Source organism: Camarhynchus parvulus, chromosome 1 (assembly GCF_901933205.1).
Source record: "Camarhynchus parvulus chromosome 1, STF_HiC, whole genome shotgun sequence".
Taxonomy (NCBI): Eukaryota; Metazoa; Chordata; class Aves; order Passeriformes; family Thraupidae; genus Camarhynchus; species Camarhynchus parvulus.
This window is the reverse complement of record NC_044571.1, coordinates 60,411,036-60,430,307: the sequence shown is the minus strand read 5'-3', so window position 1 is coordinate 60,430,307 and position 19,272 is coordinate 60,411,036. Positions and strand designations below refer to the sequence as shown.

Genomic DNA, 19,272 nt, shown 5'->3' with positions numbered 1-19,272 from the left:
AATGCAGCATCTCAAATGAGCAGTTCTTCCAGAAAATATGTTTTGTACAATTGCCTTTGTTGAATATAGAGGGAAACTGTAAATATATTGTGATTTTTCTCTAAGTTGTCTTAGTTCCATCAGTATGGACATGATTTGCTCGTTAACTGTTTTTTCAGTGAAAATTGGTGGAAAGGATCCCTTGCAGTCATGGGAAAACCTCCATATTCGGTTCACATAGTTAAAAGTGAAAGGTCTTAATGCACCAGCACATATTTTATGAATTTATAAGGTGGCAGTGTAGGTTTTTAGTGGCATAATACAGAATGAACAAAGGTGTTTTAAATCATTCATGAGACAAAAAATTGGAAAGATTTTTGTGAGTGAACACAAAACCAGAGCTCTTATTTAGGCTTTAAGGGAGCTTATCTTCCCTAGCTTGTGCCTAATGAAGCTGTTTTCTTAAGGAAAGAGCTGGTTCCTGCAGAATTAATCTTTGCTTTCAAAGGCCTCCTGTAAGAGGGAGATGTGGCAGAAAAATCCATGTAAACAGGGTGACTCTGGAGATGCTGGAAACCAGCTGGTCTTTGCAGTAGAGCTGCAGGGAGATGAAGCATACAGTGGATGTATAAGTTAGGATCCCCTCCTAGAAAAAAAGATTTTGCTCCAACAAAGCTTTGGTACCTGATGTAATTTTTTACTTGCTGTAGTAAATGTGTTTTTGCAAATTGTTGCAAGAAATGTGTTTTCCTTCAATTCGTTTTGAATTTCTGAATTTAGGTGACATTTTCTAGATGTTAACGTACGATTAACCATGCAAAATAATGCCTCTTCTTGTAACACTGCATATGCAGTAATATAAAAATATTTTTAAAAGCCATCTTAGAAATCACATTGGAGATGCTTTTTTTTTTTTTCATGTAGCCCAGGAGGATGGCTATGGCACAGAAATATCATTTTCATTGTTGCTAGTCCCATCTTTATTCATCAGCATAAGATGGTCAGAAAGAAATGAACAGTGACTTACAGCATATCCTTGTCTAGCTTTTCTTTCTATTTTCCCTTCTTTAATGGGAGTCCTGTATGCAGCTGGAGAAACAAAACACTGAGAAGAATCAGTACAAAACACTTGATGTATTTTAGAAGACAGCTGGAGGTAGCCTGATAAATGACCTGTACTTTGGCAGGTCAGGTGGAGCGTGACCAACCTAATGACCACTGTCCTATGAATCGCAGTGAATAGTAACAAACACTTTGAAATTGCCTATCTTCTAAGAACTGGAAAACTTGCCTAGATGTAACAGTTCACAAGATTCCACATAGCTCCTTTCCATCTGTGTTTCCTCAAGAATCAGCACCAATAGCATTTAATGACTTTGTGACTTGTACTCCCAGGTTTCAAAAGGTTGATGACATCAGTTTTTTCCTTGAAAGATTTAGTGGTCACAAAAATTAGACAAAGAACTGAAATGACTGAAGGTCACTCAGCAGGTCAGTGTCAGAGCTGGGCAGAGAACCTCCTCCTTGCATCCCAGGGCTGGCTGCTGACCCAGCACTCCACAGAGCCTCGTTACAGTGGTGCGTTTAATCAGCTTCACTCTGTGCTGTAACTCATTGTGGTGTTATGGATATCTAAAGGGTAGGATTTTAACTTCACAATCTGCTGTTATTGAATTAGTTTTATGTTGTGTTAATTTCTTTGTCTCATGGCATTCATTGCCTGTGATAATTGATGCACAATATATAACTGACTAATGTATTCATTTGGGTAACTGCATTTAATTGCCTGGTATAAAATATGTGCACTAAGTACAATCTGCTATGACTGCTATGACTGAGAAGTGCTCATTGGTATGGACTTGAGGGTGCTTTATCTTCCTGACAACCTGTCTGAGGGAAATCTAAATGTCTCTTGCAATTCACCATCCAAGGACTGGTACTTGCATCATGTCTGCAAAAAGAGAGACCACCAAAAAAGTATAACGTGAAATTGCTTTGCAAAATGTTTGGCATCAAAATTTTGTTAATCAGAAGTTCTCAAATCAGGAAGTTTTTATTAATGTCCCTGCCTCTCCCAAACATCAAGGAATAGCAGGGCCCAGAATATTTTATACATTTTTTCCTGTAAATCAGGATTATGGTTTTATTTGCTTCTGAAGTTACTCCCCTGGAGTAGAACTACCCCCATGAACAAGTGTTTATAAATACAGATTTCTTTTACATATATCTTCAGGTCATTAATGCCCGGAGGAGTATTAGAGAATTGTAAATCACGAATGCTCTCTAAAGGTGTGGTGTCAGTGAAATGGTGTTGGTTAATGTCTGCTCAGGTTACACAAGACCCCTGGATAAGCTTACACTTTCTTGCCTTTTTAACCAGTAAAAGTGATTCGATTTATTATTAAGAAAGCAAGAATCTTTACTAGTAGATGTATTTCTCATCAAACTCAGGATCTTGCTTTTTTACATGACTTAGACAGTGGGTTTGTTTGTTTTCCTTGCTTGTTTTATTTCCAGTGTTATGAAGGGTATAATAGTGCAGTGCCTGAGCTGCACAAAGAAATGCTGAAATTTGCCCAAAGCTGATTTTATTTTAAGCATTAATGAAACCTTCTCTATACAAATTTTCAGAAGTTTTTAAACAAAAGCTAATGTTTGAGTCTAAATCAGGTATGTAATGCCTGTGGGACTATTTTAGCCATATTATGTTGCTCTGTCTTAATGTAACCACTGAGTTGTCACTAGAAGGGATGCTCACAATTAGTATTTTTCTTTTTAAAAGAGCTAGTTTATGCAGTCTGTGTCCTTCAGGATGGAGCATTAGTTCTGCCTACAGCTTACTGCAAATTATTCAGCATTCATAGGTTCGTTTATGCTTGTTATTCAGCTCTCTTCCACTGACAAAATAGCCTGCAGCAGTTCTTGGTTAGATAGAACTAGTTCCACTTTAGGCTCCTCACGTTCTGTTTTATGGCTTTTCCCCTGGTTCACCCTGCTCTGTATCCAGGTACTTTTGACGAAACAGTAGACCTGGTGCTCAGAGAGAAGGCAAAGCTGCCCAAAGCCAGGGTGGGCTATGAGAGGGTGTTTTGAGCAAAGACTTCCTTGGCATATTGGGCAGACCTGGTGGTACAGTACACCATGAGTTTCAGCAATTCAAGCTACTGAATATGCTTTCATTCATATTCATGGCCTTATATTCTTCTTCATCTGCAAGGACTTTAACAAATACTTGTAGATAATTCAGGAAAGTATACCAAAATTTGAAATATGTGAACATGTCTGAAGGAAAACACCAAAAAGTCATTCCCAGTAGACTGAGGTCTGATCCTGCATTTCTGGCAGAACTGGGGAAACTGGCGTGTAGGTTTGGGGAGAAGAGTGTGTAGCATTCAGCAGCAGAGCTGTCGCCTGGTGCACACTTCACCAAACAGTAAAACATGGGCAAGGAGGGTGGCAGAGAGAATCCAACACCCATTTTCTTCCTCTTATCCCAGCAATCCGTGCCTATCTGAGATGCCTTTGCCCCAAAACCATGGGTCAGTACCTTCTTCCTCCCCATTAGCTGCGGTGATGCTTTATGGGGACAAGCAAGTAGCACACTGCAAGGTATGAAGAGGCATTTCATCACTGTTGGTTTTTAAATGCTCCTTTCTTCATCAAGGCAACAAGGCTGCTGGTCAGGGGAAGAGGTGAACCACTCTCATCTGGGCTATTCAGCATGTACTTGTAAATTGGGATTGATTTGGCAGTGATTCATAAAGAGCAAGGAGGGCCATACTGAGTAAGAAATAACTTATTGACAGGGAATAATTCAGCCAGCTCTAACCTCAAAACAGATGTTTGTGGTCAGAAGTTTATAGCCTCAGTGGAAAGGGCTAAGTACAAGCTTAAAGAGCTGAACAGGAGACACCCACTTTTTAAAAACTTGACATAAATCTTGGCTGCCTTGCCTTATGTTAGTCACATTCCCTGCAGAGGACTTCCATTCAGTGTTTGTTTGCTGTTTATAAATGTTATTTAAAAGCTAATTTTATGATAAAAATATTTTATGTTATGTATAATGAATAGTGGAGATCAAATAAGAATTGGAATTGCAAATTCAAATATTAAGTGTTGATAAATATTGACTTTTAAGTAGACACACTGTAGATTTGAACAAAATGCTCTTTAGCCTAGTATACTGGTTATTTGTAAATTACAACATACAAAAAATGTAGACCATTGTCTGAGCCTGACTTTCACTTTTACAGCCATTGATTTTGTCATGTTCCTATGAAATTATTTGTACAATGTCATGGCACTAAAACATAAAACTTTCTGACTCTTACTTTATGCGCATGAAATGAAAAAAAAGAAAAGTGTGGGAGGTACTAAGCTAAAATATAGTGTAATTATGTTAATTGTGTCTTTTCTAAAGATGAGTCCTTAGGGTCTGCATGTTGGAAACCTCCTAATTATGGTCTTTCGAGTCTTAAAGTCAGCATAGCTATTCTAGGGCTGAATAAGTCACCAAGATTCATCTGCACATTGCTAATAACCTCCCTGAACACTTGTAAGCTTCTGCTCAGTTGCTGGCTCCTGGTACCCAACACCCTGGATCAGACCCCTGAGGCTACTGGACAGCCAAAAAAAAATGAACGTGGCCCTCCTTAACCCACAGTCCCATGTACCTGGTGCACAGAGTACCTTGGGTTTGTGTATGTGATCATCCTCAGCCCAGTGTTTTCTGCTCCTGCTGGAAGTGCTGGGAGCTCACAGATTTTGCTCACACCTCTCACCTGTCACCTGTTCCGCCTTCTTTCCGATGAGCGATGCACTAACGTAGTGAGCCTCCCAAGCAACGACAGCAACAGCACGAAGTTGCCCTTATGTAAAATTCATGGCCTAACAGATACCTGATGAGAGCAATGTGTTTTAGCTAGAAACAGATACTGCGCTTTTGCTTTGAGTTAAGTAACCTCTGTGAGCCAAGGATGCAGTGTTAGTTAAGGAGCAGGCATCTTCCTCAGCTTTGTTAGGTTTTCTTTGCCACATCTCTGCAGGCTCCATTCTGTAAGTCATTGCATAGTATTTTCTTTCCTCTTTCCATCTCAGAACAGACGACTATTTCCTTGAAACTTGCAACACCAGTTAATTGTTAACAGTTATAAAAAAGAAATCATATTCATCCCTTAATATGTTCTTTCAGCCGATGCCTTCATGCCGAGGAGGCTGTGTAGCTACTGATAAGACCTAATTTGTGAAGGGCTTTTCAGTGGCGTGACGGGTCCAGGCATGGTACTGTTTGTTCAGCAGGCAAGAAGGAGCATTTGCTGGAATGCCTCTGTGGAGACTGTGCAATGTGTGCACAGAGGCTGGGGCTGGTGATCCGGAGGGAGTGGGCAGGAGCTTCGAGTGCTTCCCAAAGAGGTTGGTCTGTTGTTATGCTCTGACTCTGGCACTTGGAGTTATTTCCATCTTTTCTCTTTCAGAGCCTAATGAGCTGTGTGAGGGCCCTGCGCTTGGTGATGTCCCATCTCAAGATGCTGCTAATACAGTAGCTAATTATTCCTAACTGAAGAAGTTGAACAGAAGAAAAAGGATCCGGGGAAAAGCAATGGCTGCTGGTAAATATCTCAGGTCTGCAAAGGCCGTAAGAAAATAACTGGAAAGGCCTGGTTTCAGGTGTGACTGGGGAGGGGAGAAGCAAAATTGTGTGATCACATCTTGTGTCTGGTGTTTCAGTATCAAGTATATCCAGTTTTCAGTTAAGCTGCCATCTCTTAACTACCCCACCCACTCTCCTCCATCAAAGGAAGATCCATAGGTGGACTCAGTCTATTTTGACCATACTAATGATATTTCTCTTTTGGTTTTAGAACCAAAACCTTGGTATTTGCTATAATGAATGGAATTTGTTTGATGTCTTTTTAGTTAGGGAATAATATATTCTTAAATCTTTTACAAAATAAAAATTTACACCTTATGGAAAGCAATTCTTTCCTTGGGGTGTATTTGGTTCTCACAGGTTTCAGGCCAGTTCTGCAACTGTTTATGTATCATTAAGTTCTATCAGAGTGTTGCAGGGTAATTTATTCAGGTTGGGAGAGGCCTCAGAAGGTCTCTGAACCAGCCTACTGTTTAAAGCAGGGCAGAGATAGGGTCAGGCCAGCTGTTCAGGGCTTTATGAAGTTGAGTCTTGAAAGGTGCCAGGGCTGGTGACTGCACAGCCTGTTCTACTTCTTGATTATCCTCATGCTGAAATAGTTTTCTCTTTCCCTTGTACCATTTACATCTGTTGAATGTTTCCAATGTCTTTATACTGTATTATACAACACCAAGAACTATGATCAATGATCTAAAGGTGAATCATAATTAAGAAACAAAACAAAGAAAATAAAGAGTGTTTGTGATACCTCATTCTCACTGAAAGATTTGGTTAAAAATTGTGGTGCATTGGCTTTTCTACTTAGAGCATGTTTACTTTCTTGCAGCAGCTGATGGTTTGGGAAGTATAGCTATAGATACCACGCAGCTTAACATGTCAGTCACTGATCCCACAGCTTGGGCTACAGCTATGAATAATTTGGGGATGGTTCCAGTAGGACTAGCAGGACAACAGCTTGTGACAGGTAAGGTTTTTCTTTTTTTAAAAGCATCACTTGCACCAGTCTTGAATTCTTCCTGTCCTCTGAAAAATATATGGAATGTTTTCTGAGGATATTATATTTTTATGTTCTGAAAACATCACCTATGATTAATATTGCATACTGTGTATTAGTCTCTTCTTGTAGTAGGTATGTAATCCATATTATATTTTAACCTTGTGAAAAACTAAAACTCTCAGGGGAAATTGAACTTCTAAACCATCAATCTTTATGCTGGGTCAAGACTAGGAGGCAAGTCATATAAGAGGAACATTTGTTTTTGTTTCTCTGTTCAAGCAGGATGTCTTGAGGTTCTGCCAAGGAACACCCTGGGCTGAGAACTCTTGATTGGAGATTTTGGAGTTGTGTTAATTGGGCAGAAAATCATGAAGCCTGTCCAGTTCATATGCTCAGTTGATATTAGTGAAGTGAAGCTTTCGTGTCAGGTGTGTGCTTATTTACTTTCTGACTGGTTCCATAAAATTGAATGTCAAGAGATGGTTCTTGTTAGACTTTGTCATTTACTTCCCAGTCACAGTTTGGGAGAGTGTTGCAAGGGATCACTTATTGTAACACCCACAAAAACTTTATCTTGAAACCAGCAATATTTCACAGATAAAACTGGACATGGCAGACATTGTTGTCAACAAAGTAGAGGCCAAATTAGTTGGAAACATTAAAACTTCTTTGGTCCTTTGATGTAGAGAAGAATTATTTATATATGAGTGGGTGCCCTGTAGACACAAGCCACATGCTAGGCATATGACAGACTCCCTCTGGAAGCTGCACTGCCACTTCAGCTTAAGAAGAGCTGTGTAATATCTGTATCAGAGCAGCATCCTGTCACGTCTGTGCCTTTCCATGTAGCCATGGATGCAGTGAGCCGGGTCATGAAGTAAATCACTCTGCTTGTCTCACCAGGGATGCCTGGTGATTAATTTTGGCCAAATATGCCCCTTCCTGCCACTGGGAAGTGAGAGGAGCTGTGCCAGTTCACAGCTGACGCTCTGGCTCCGAGTTACCTGTTTTACAGGCTGGTACACTAAGCTGCAAGAAAGCTGATTTATAACGAATCAGTCTCAAGCAGAGAGCTGAGCTGGTGGAGGCTGTGAACTGATTGGTGATCTCTAGCTTTAACCCCATGCTCCTGATTAAAAGAAACAAGCAAAGCCATCAACTCCTTGGGATCCAATTCTCTTCAATGTTTCTGTCAACGACCTGGATGCAGAAGCTGAGTCCACACTAAGTTTACTGATGATATGAAATAAAAGAGAAGCTCTTGATTCTGTAGTGGGTAGATTGGCCTAACAGAGAGTCTGGATAGATTACAGGGCTGGCCAATCACCAGCTGTGTGATGTTTAATCAGGACAAATGCCACATTCTGCACCTGGTACTATGTAATCCTGGATGTATGAGTGGATTGGGAGAGAAGAGGCTGGAATGCAGCCCTGCAGAAAGAATCTGTTGGGTTTTGTTGATGGGAAGCTCAGAATCAGTGAATAATGTGTCCTGGTGGCCAAAAGGCCTGACCTAGATTGCATTAGACCTAATGTAACTAACTACTCAAAAGAAGCATTTATCCCACTTTTCTCAGCTTTGGTGCAGCCTCACCATGAGAGCTGTGGGTGCTAAATATGAAAGTATGAGAGTGATGAGCATGTCCAAGAGAAGGAAACAAAGATGATGGAAGGGACTAGAGGGCAAGGCTTGTGAGGAGCAGCTGTGGATACTAGGTTTGCTCAGCTTAGAGGAGGCTGAGAAATTGCTTTATACAACAACCTAATGAAGGTAAGTCCAGAGGATGATGCTCATCTCTTCTCTCTGGTGTCCAGTGATAGGATGTGAAGGAATGACATAAAGCTGCCTCAGGGGATGTTCAGATTTGTTATTAGGAAGAAGTTCTATTGTAAATCAAAGGCGATATTAATGAAGGGGAGAGGGAATTATGCATCTGACTCCATGTTTCAGAAGGCTTGATTTATTATTTTATCATATATATTATATTAAAACTATACTAAAAGAATAGAAGAAAGGATTTCATCGGAAGGCTAGCTAAGAAGAGAAAAAGAAGAATGATAACAAAGGCTCATGACTTGGACAGAGACTCCAGACAGCTGGACTGTGATTGGCTATTAATTAGAAACAGCTACATGAGACTAATCACAGATCTACTTGTTGCATTCTACAGCAGCAAATAATAATTGTTTAGATTTTGTTCATGAGGCTTCTCAGCTTCTGAGGAGAAAAAATCTTAAGGAAAGGATTTTTCATAAAATGTGTCTGTGACAAAGTTCTTCTCTGTGAGGGTGGTCAAGCACTGGAACGAGCTACTCAAGGATGTGGTCATGGCCTGTTGTTCAAGTGTTTCAACAACACTCTTGGGTACATGCTATAATTTGTACCATGTGGAGTTAGGAGCTGGACATGATCATTGTGAGTGTCTTCCAACTCAGAATAGTCAGTGATTCTATGTGTTGATGGGAAAACAACTTTTTTCCATTTACCAGTGGGGATTTGCCTACAGATGTTGTGCTCAACTTGAACGCGATTACCTCCAACCTGAAAATAGTCACATGTCAAAATCAGCTTCTGCTGCTTTCATTTATAATCACCTTAGTTGCATATGCTGTGGAAATTTGCCCTGCCTTTTTATCTTGCTCTATTCTGTCTGTTCAGTTTCGGTGTAAATTTTGTCCTCAGATGTGCTGTGCAATCTCTACATGGCAGCCTCATCTCAGGTGCGGTGCTTCTCCCCACAAGGGAGGATCTCCAGCATCTTATACCATTGACAACCCCCTGCTGTAATTCCCATAATTATGTGTATCACGTATTGTAAAGATGTTGTACAAGTCAGTTCATGTTTGTTCAGCATTTTCAATGTACGGAAGGTGTCGTAAGTAATAAATATTAATTACTGAAGTGCTGCCTGTTTTCTCTATAGGTGCCGAATAACTTCTTTTTTTTTCTTTTCTTTCCTTTTGTTTTTCTTTGGTTTAGACTCCTTTGTATTTTCAAGGTAAATAGGTGCTTTGATGCTTCATTATATTTCCTTAAGATTCATAAGTTTTGCTTTATGGCAGGTCGATAACAGCAAAACTTCAGTTTGCCATGGAATTACTTATAGATTTATTTGCTCTAATATATTTACTGTATCTGTGTTCAGTAAGAATTTGCATCATTATATTCAACCAAATATCTAACTACTCCCTAGCTATTTCCAGCTTTTTCATTTTTTTGCTATTAAGCCTAGTAATGAAGTCAGCTTTGTCAGCAGTCACATACTGCTTTTGCTACTATCATCTGTTATATTTCTCTGTGATGAAAATGACACAACCATGTCCCAGTGCTTACTGTTTGTCCATCTTTAAAATTTTATGGGTTTTTTGGTTTGGTTTTTTTTTTTTTTTTTTGGTTTGGTTTGGTTTGGTTTGGTTTGGTTTGGGTTTTTTTGTTCCCAGCCTTGTTGATAGCTACAAAAGCAGTAAGTAGTTTAGATTAATCTTGGAGAGAATGAGATCTTTACATAACCTGCCATAGTCTGAGATGTGATATACCTGTATCCTGACACATGTCTTAGTCCTCTGGTCTATCAGTGCTCAAAGAACTTATGCATTCATGGACTTTCCTTCCCCAAACTGACCAGTCCCTGATTGCTGTGCAGGGCATTTTTGTTTTCATATATATAGAGTCCATATGAGTTACTAAGTCTTTTTTGAAGTTTCTCAATACTTTTTTCCCCCAAGCAGTTCTTAGCTTCACTGCTGTGTAACCCACTGGGATGCCTTGTAACAGTCATGCTCCCCAGTTTGCAATCTGTGAAACTCTTGTCCAGCTCAAGAGTTTGCTAAAATGACAACTAAAGCTTCTGCAACATCTGGCCAATACTCTTCTCTCAGCCTGGGATGACAGCTCTCTGATCTTGGTAACTAATCAATTTTAAGCACTGCTAACCTTTTAATACCAGTTTAGGTGATATCTGCACTCTGTTTAATTCCTTATCTCCCAGTGCTGTAAAATTGGATTTTTGATCTGGGCAAATGTCAGAACCTTTCATTTATAAAGATGGGTTCCTGTTAATAGTTAAATAATATCTCTCATGTGTCAACATATATTTTGCTTACACTTATTCAGAAAGCTTACTTTTTCCCATGTATTTGGCTGCTGCATTGCATATACGCTACTATATGCATTTATAAATTATATATACATAATTCATACAATAAATCGTAGTTTAATAAAACATTAGTTAAAGTGTTAAAGATTAATGTGGAATAGTTATGGGTGAAAAGTATTTTCAGTCTAAATTTCCCCTTTCAGCAGGTTATGCTTTCTTAAAAAAAATGTACCTTTTAGGTTGAATTTTCTCATGGTTGCTTTTAGCCCAGAGGAAAAAAAGATCTGGTAAAGTTGAAGGAAATCTGTTAAACTGCATTTGAATTATCCAGGCCTTAAATTTGCTGTTTTCTGTGCTTTGAGACTCTGAGAAAAATGGTCAGGAGAGAGGGGAAGGTGAGTTTGTAGTTCATCTTTTTGAGAACTAAATCCTCTTTTTGCACTCAGCAACTCTGATTCAAGCACATCTTTCAAGTGCATTCAAGTCTGTTGGTTTTTTTAGATTTTAGGACTAGAAGAAATACTCAGTGACCTAAGCCATCTGAGAATGTTTTATTTTGCTTTTGCACTGGTACTTTTTAAAGGCAATTTTGACATTCCTAGAGTTAAGGTTCTTGAACTTTCATTTATTTCAGTAAATGCTGTCAGGCCACCTGTTTCTTGAGGGAAGATATCCTGCTGAGAAAATTATTTACTTCTCTGGTTCAGTTCAGTTCTCCTTCACTAATTAACCAGTGCTCTGAGAAACGGGAAGCAATTTTGAGGCTCTTTCCTCCAGATGACCTAAACATTTGTGAGTCAAAAATAGTGTATGTCACAAAGTTCCCCAGTACAAATGAACCTGAAGAGTGGTACACAAATGGTAATTCATTTAGCCTTTATGTTAAGCTCATGCCCTGTGACGCATATTTGTGCTCTTACAGAGTAAAATAACAAACCACAAGGGCAGCCATCCAAGTTGAAAGTTACAGGTCTGCCTGGAAGTCAAGGGTATGTCTGAAAACTGATGCCTTCTGTTTATTTACAGAATAATTACTAAGGCACGTTGTTCCATAGGAGTCTGGCCAATATGTCTCAGCCTCAAGATACTCAAGATACAAAATAAGATTTTCAGTGACACCCAGTTTTTGTATTTTTTTTTCCTGAAGATAGTCTTTGACCACTTCTACAAAATCCTAGTGAAATCCGTGACTAGGAACCTTTGAAGCCTAACATCTTGCTTACCAAAAGATATAGAAAAGAACACCATTTTTGTGGCTTCAGGCATTTATTTTTTAGACACTAGAGGTTGTGAAATATTAGGCACTTACATCAACCTTTCTGTTTTTCCATTTGTCTGTGCTTTCCCCACACACTTGTCTTTTGACCTGATTCCAGTGGAACATAGGAGCTGTCAGTTCCAATCAGGTCACCTCACTCAGGATTGTGCTTTTGACAGTGTTGGGTACCAGATACTTCATAGGGAGAGATCCACAAGGCAAATCAGTGCTGAAGTGCTGCTCTCTCCGATGCACTCCCCTCCTGATCATTAATAAATAGAATGAGGTTCCCCAAACTAGAAGTTATCTATCCAAAACAAGTCATAACTCAGGAAAACTTCATTTTTGGAAGCAATACTTGCTACAGTAAGTAGTTACAATCCTGAAACTGCAACCCCAGATGTATTTTTTGATAACAGAAAGATTGGTGAAATTTTGATCTAGAGACTCCTAAATCTTAAGACACAGGGTTAAGTGTCCTTCCCAGAATTTTATTATCTTGAGGCCTAAAAGTGGAGTCATAATATTCAGACTCTTTTTCTTCAGAATGAAGACTGTAACTACAGGCAATCACTATATTCAGATTCCAGGCATGTTTTATTAATTATTGTTCACTGCAGGTCATCATATGCTGACTAAATTGTAAACATATTCCTGTTCTGGTTGTGTACCATTTTTGTAATGTTAATGAAGAAAAATCAAATCAAGTAGAAAATCAAGATATATTTGATTATATTTAGCAGCTCCACAAAGAAAGACTGTACAGTGCTGAAGGTTTTAGGAAGTCAGCTGGCTGGAGGATTTTCCCTACTCTCATTGGTATACCTCTTCTTCTGTGGACTCTCCATTACTGAAGGCTTAGAGCCACTGGTAGCCATCTGGCAGTCTCATTTCACTCTACCCCTGCTACCCTGTTACCTATTAAGGCTTCTTTTTTCTACACTCCATTGCTTGGCCACAAATTCAGTGTGCTGATGAGTCCATAACTCGAAGCATCCGAGAGAATGCCTAACAAAACACAGCTTCCTTTTCTGTAATTAACACTTAACTTCTGCTACTTCATTTTAGTCTATCCACAAAAATTTTGAAGTGAGTCACTTGTATAATGAGCTGAAGATAGTCACTTTTCCAAGGGAAAAAATGCTTGAGGATCTATAATTTGTGACTGAATTTTAGCACTCTCCAGATGTAAGCTTTGGTGTGCACAGGCAGCTGTTTGGGGCACTTCTCAAGCTCAGGTTCCCCTGCCTGTGAAAGCTGCAGACCACAAGAGCTGAAGAGTTCAGCAGCCCCATGGCACAGTAGTATTCAGTGTCCTTACCCTTGTTCTGAATGCTGCACTGGCTTGACATCTGGCTGTAAAAAAAGATATCAAAGTCTTAATAAAATCCACACCTTTCCGTAAATTTTACAACCCTCTCAAGGTTACAAGGTATCTTCAGAATGCATCTTTTCATCTGTTATGGCTTCCCAACGTTTTATGTGTCATGTTTTGTTAAGAAGTCAGCCTATGATGCAAAAGAAATGTAGTAAGGTATGCTCTAAAAAAAAAAAATTCTAATTTTATTTTAGTTCATTTTCCCTATAGAAACATTTTAGTCAAGAGGAAAAGATATATCATTCAAATTATCTGAATGACCCATCAGAATAATTACACTTGTATGAAACATACTCTTAAGGATTAGTGTTGCACTTATACCCAGATAAAACTAGGTATTTTTATTACCAAGACACAGGAGAACAGCAAGGGTGAGGGAGAATAGGTACTGTGGGAATCCCAGTGTGTGGAGCCACTGGGAACATCTTTAAAGTATTATATACTAGCGTAACAAGTAGGTTTTTTTCATTGACCTGAAAAGCGCCTGCAGAGTTAATCACACTTTCTATCATGTGAGTGTTACTCAAGGAGACTTCACTCCAGGGGACATTAAAGTGCTAGGAACAAACACAGTCAGTTTACAACAGAAAAAGGAGAGAAAGGTTTGACAGCCAGAGGAAATGTGGCAGAAACTCTTGAGTGCCTTTTGACACGCTATCAGGGTTAAGTGTGCCTCTTAGGTCATTCAAGTACCTCCTCTATATTAGACCTTAATTGAGGCCAGGGATGAAGATAATGATTAAAATCTGCTCGGTGCTTGAAGAGAAACAGTACTTTTTAACACGGTATGAAGGGCTGAATGTCCCAAATAAACAAGATCCAGAGGTGAGCAGGGCTGCATAGAGGGAAGTGCTAAGTGCAAAGCTTGTGTTGAATGCAGAGTGGAGGTTTATTTAGGAGTATAGTATCTCCCTTTCTGCTGTTACACTTCTATCCAAGCCAGTTAACAGTTTAGGAAAACAGACTGATTACTATTTGGCATACTCTTCTTAATGGTCTCAAAATACTGGAGTAAATTTATGATGCAAGCCATATTGTTTGGATGTTTTGGCATTTTGTTTTAGGGTAAATTCCTGGCTGTTGGTAATTATACACTAACAATCTGTTTGGCATGTTCTTATTTGATGTTACAGTAAAGTAACATGAGGAAATATTTTATTTTTGAAGAAGTTTTCCCCATCTTTTATCTTGCTTTGGAAAGCCTCCATTCCTATTATTTTCCATGTGTTTGTTTATTCTAAAGCAGAAAGCCCATGAGTAACGATGAGCATCCCACTGCATAAAGTAAGCCAAGAGGCTGTTGGGAATCATTTGCTACTGACTGTTTACTTCTGTTGGAGTATAGCTTTGTCTGCCTCACTTTCCCTTCCAAGGATCCCAGGTTCCTAGGCCAACACAGGGAGCCCAGTGTAACCTGGATGACATACAGTTTGCTGATGGAAAAATGAAGTTATTGTGGCTAGAAATCAATGGGAAAAGCAGACTGACCATTTTAATTAATCAAAGGCAAGGTATGAATAGCAGGTTCCATAAATTCAGGGATGAAAAAGGCTCATTAAAAGGTGAGTTGCTGAGCACAGTCATGGTGTCTAGGTGGCAAAGGGAAGGCGATGCTACTTGAAGCCCTTAGGCCAAAGCTGTTTACAGGTTCTGCAGATGGTTCCCAGGGGATGGACACAGCAGTCTCAAGAGGACTGTTAGCTCAGTCCATGCAGAGTGCTCTCAGGAGGGTGCAGATGGCACCACCTGGAGCAGTCCCAGAACAAAACTTCTTCGGAGGGGTAGACTTGAATATGAATGGATCCCAAAACAGCCACCCCAAATCAAGGCTATAGAATCCTTTGTTCTTCCCTAGTCTCTCTCTTTGCCTGCATGGGTTATGTTGATGCTTAGAGCTTAGCCCCCAGAGAGGAAGCATGAGAAGCTAAATTTCTATGTTTTAGCTTGAGGAGGAGAACATAAGCATAGTTTTCTTTCCTTTCTGCCACCTGTACTTCAAATGCCCTTTGCTTATAGCATGAGAACTAGGTCTCACAAAGAGCATGAAGATGCACATTCAGTTCAAGGCAGGAGTCTCTCTGTGAAATATGAGCAGAACCGATCAGTGTGGAAAAATGTCTTTTGATGGTCTGCACTGAAGAAGAAAGTTGGGTTTCAGTTACCCTAATCCCTGGGCATGTGAGGGAGTTTGTAACAGAATACTTCATTAATGTTGTCTTCGGTCAGATAAACAATGGATTTGCCACACCTTCCCGTGCCCTGGTGGTGACAAATGATATTTGTGACAGCAGCTCTGAGTAATGTCTCTGTAATAGGAAGCAGCTGGCCACTGGAGTAGTTCTGTTAGTGGACATGGGGGTGAAAGATAATTAAGCTTAATACATACAATATGCTCTAACATGCTGTAGCATAGGTTTAGATTGTATTCTGCCCAAATATAAAAGATATTCTGTTAGTGTAGCTTCAGAAATTGAATAGCTCCATTCACGAACAAGAATGACTTTATCCGTCTTTCCTGGTTTTGCACATTTCTTATTCCAATTACTCTTTTCCTAAAAAATTATTTTCTTGGCTCTAGCAGCTTTTCCTTTATAGGTAATCTCCTCCTCCTGACCACAATGCCTACATTATTTAGTAATTATTTGTTATTTCCATTCAGGAAAGGCTTAGAGATACAGAGCTCTAGTAAGTTAAACAATGCCTGAATCTTTAAGAGTCAATCCTGGCCCAAATTGTACATGGTCTATTTTCTTTCACTGAGATAAACCAGGTAGGTTAGTGACTGCATGGAAACAATGGGATAATACTGATTAGCATGAAAAGCAGCAGTGATTATGGAGTTTCCTGTCTGTTATATGGATTTTTATAGGTATCTTGGCACAGCAGTAATATGGTGATAAGTGAAAAAGCAGTTTTAACTTTTTTTATCTGATATTCTGAGTCAGGCACTGAAGAGCAGGAAAACTATTGTGCACATTAGAAACAGGCAGACAATTCCTACCTTCTCTTCCTCTTTGACTATGCTGGTGTGATATTTAGAGAAGGATTTGGAAAAGGGAAGGGAGAGAGCTTTGGCAGCATTTAGAGAAGACAGTACTGTGGGAAAAGGAGCAGATGTGCTTAATGTCACCTTTTTTGTAAAGATCTAGTAACATAAGCTGTGTTGCAGAAAAGAGTTGTCCAGACTGCACTGAAGGGAGGGGGTAACTTGTATGCTTGTCCAACACTTTTTCTTCTTTCTGACACAATTGTATTTCAAGTGGTTCATTTCCCTAGCAATAAGTGTGGAATATTATAAATTACTGCAGTGTTAAAGTTTTACCTTATTTTGGGCTGCATCTGTCAAATGTATTTACCCCTTCTGTTGGAAATCTCCTGTTTCAGGTCTTCCTCTATACTTGGACTTGCATGACTTAGACCTTTCCAAGAATAGTCACTGAAACCTTTTCTGTCTCCTTTTGGTAAAAATTTTGGCATTTTAATTAAGCATGCATAATTGAAGCATTTTTGCGAGATCACAGATTATCTTAAACTTTATCTGCTATAATAGGCAGTATCATAAATTAAGTATTCATTAAAATAGCAATAAATTCACCAAAACAAGAGGACAAGAAAAAGTGACTAGATTTCATTGTCTGTTAATTCACACTAAATGTGTATAGACCCAAACACAGTGCTGCTGTCCTTTAATGCAATAAATGTCACAGCATCCTTTTCTTTCTTCATTGTGTTTTTAATACTTCTGTAACCTCCTAGGTCTTAGGCAAAGGCCATGGGTTGTGGACAGAGGGAGCTCAGAAGCTGCACCTGGATTTCAGGGCTGTGTGCATGTAGCAGGGATTGAGAGGAATCTGCAGCTGAGAAGCTGAGTAGCTGAATTTAGTGAACTGCTTATTAAAAATATTGTGGGTCCCTTTATGTTATTAGCCAAAATTTGGTATACAAAAAGAAAATCAAGTACGAGTTTTTTCTCGCTATTCACCACCCTCTGTAAAGCTAGATTTCTCTTCCAGGTTTTCCTACATATGTTGCCTTTTAACTTTGTGTCCTTTTGTTCTGCTCTGTCTAATTACCTCAAGTAGATAATCAAGCTTGATTTTATAATAAGCCATAGCTGGCTCAGGCTTGTCATGACTGATTTGTTGACTCCCAAGACTAAAGACTTTCAACCTCAAGACTAAGATAATTTCTGGCTGCAATTCAGGGTATGAATTCTGAACTTTAAATCTAAATATGGTTTGGATCATGTGTCCCGTGGTTTCCCTTCAAAAAGAGAAAATTTGCCACGTTTCTGTTGGGGTTTTTTGGGAGGGGGCTTTTTTTTTTTTGTTTTGGAGTTTTTTGGGGGATTTTTTAGGTTTATTTGTTGTTTGTTTTTTGGTTTGGTTTGGTTTGGTTTGGTTTGGTTTGGGGTTTTTTTTGGTGCGGTGGTTTGTTGGTAGTGTTTGAGTGGAATTTAAACTGGAACTAAGATAGAACAACCCCAAACCATCTGATTATGCAGAAGCAGGCTTGCATGTAACCATCATTACAAAGGTTGAAGGTAAGGGGCTATTATATATTAATAGAAGTTACTAGTAGAAGGCCTTCAAAGCAGACATACATCTCCATCAAGGAGATATGTGCTCCAGCACATATTTCCCTATCACTTCAGCACCACCTGATGGGGTGGCATGTGTCCCTACGCATGTGCATGCCTTCAAAATGTAAAGGTGCGATGCTAAGGAAACAGATGATAGCTAATGACTCATACACACCATTTGGTGTCCCTGAGGGACTGCCTCTCTTCCATTGTTTTACTTCAGCAAATAAGCCCATCGGGGACATGAGAGCTAAGGATCCTTCCAACTATTCATACAGGGATTTGAGGCCCTGAGTTCTCCGTGGGGGGCTTTTTTACCACAGCTCTTTTAGCAGACGCTTGTGTTCCTATCTCCCTGCTTTCTCATTCCCCCAATCTTTGTTTTTCCATCAACAAAGCAGTGTCATAGATTTGAATGCAATCTCTGTAATGCTACAGATGCCTACTAATGGCCATGAAGGTCTCAGCTTCCTCAAGTGTAATAGAGGGATTCCCTTGTTCTAAGGATCATGTAACAGAAACATTATCACACATCTGCATGTTCTAGCCACTCTTCCTGGGTACTGTCTTCTCCCTTCTGAATGCTAACAGGCATCAGGTTATGAATCTAGTGGCATTTTTTTCAGAGTTTTCTTGTTAGAATTCAAAGACAGTTTGAGGGTTTAGATATTTCCTAGGTTGTTTGCCTTATTCTCATTCAATTATCACATTTTCCAATGCAGAATAGCATCTGGCCTCTGTGGGCCATGTTGCGTGAGAACTGCATCTTGCTAGACTGGATTACATGACCTATTATTTGTTGTTCTTCCAAGATTTGTTTCATCTGTAGCCTTGACATACTCTGTTTAATGCCTCATCCACATATGTATATAGTAAGCATGAACTAAAGATGTCCTCTGGCAGATTTTTTTATTCTTCACCATGTTTTATGATCAAAAGATGACAATCTGTCATAGTTTTCTTTTACAGTTCTGTTTAGATTGAAAATATCAGGAAAGTACACAGTACTGGATGGCTGCATAAAAATAGAATTTACAGGTCTGTAAGTTCTTTGAGCTCTTCAAACTCATTTTGGCATTTAAAGGGTAACAAACCTGTTTTTTGCTCTGGCATCAGTAAAAGACAGTAGTAAGACGTTGTCAGGCAAATATTGTTGTTGGAGCCTTGATTGTCCCCCCTGGAGTTTCAGAGATGAACATGGAGGAGAGAGTGATCCCAGGGTGAGGTGGAGAGAGCCTCTCCATCAATAATATAGACCAGAATAGGAGCCAGTTTCCCTATTCCATTTGTAGAGGTTTGCAGAGCCAGCAGGAATAAGAGGTTGTAATTTT

At 39.4% G+C, this 19,272-nt stretch overlaps 1 protein-coding gene across 9 annotated transcripts in view; it reads left to right on the top strand.

Annotated features, from left to right (window-relative positions):
• The window catches only part of ENOX1 (ecto-NOX disulfide-thiol exchanger 1), a 362,160-nt gene that overhangs the window by 219,447 nt on the left and 123,441 nt on the right, over window positions 1–19,272 (top strand). For all 9 annotated transcript variants that reach the window (XM_030971239.1, XM_030971057.1, XM_030971146.1 and 6 more), the window contains 2 exons: window positions 5,454–5,588; window positions 6,456–6,593. In XM_030971239.1, the coding sequence (XP_030827099.1) occupies window positions 5,579–5,588; window positions 6,456–6,593 (148 nt within the window). In that variant the 5' untranslated portion in view covers window positions 5,454–5,578. The remainder of the gene's footprint in view (window positions 1–5,453; window positions 5,589–6,455; window positions 6,594–19,272) is intronic.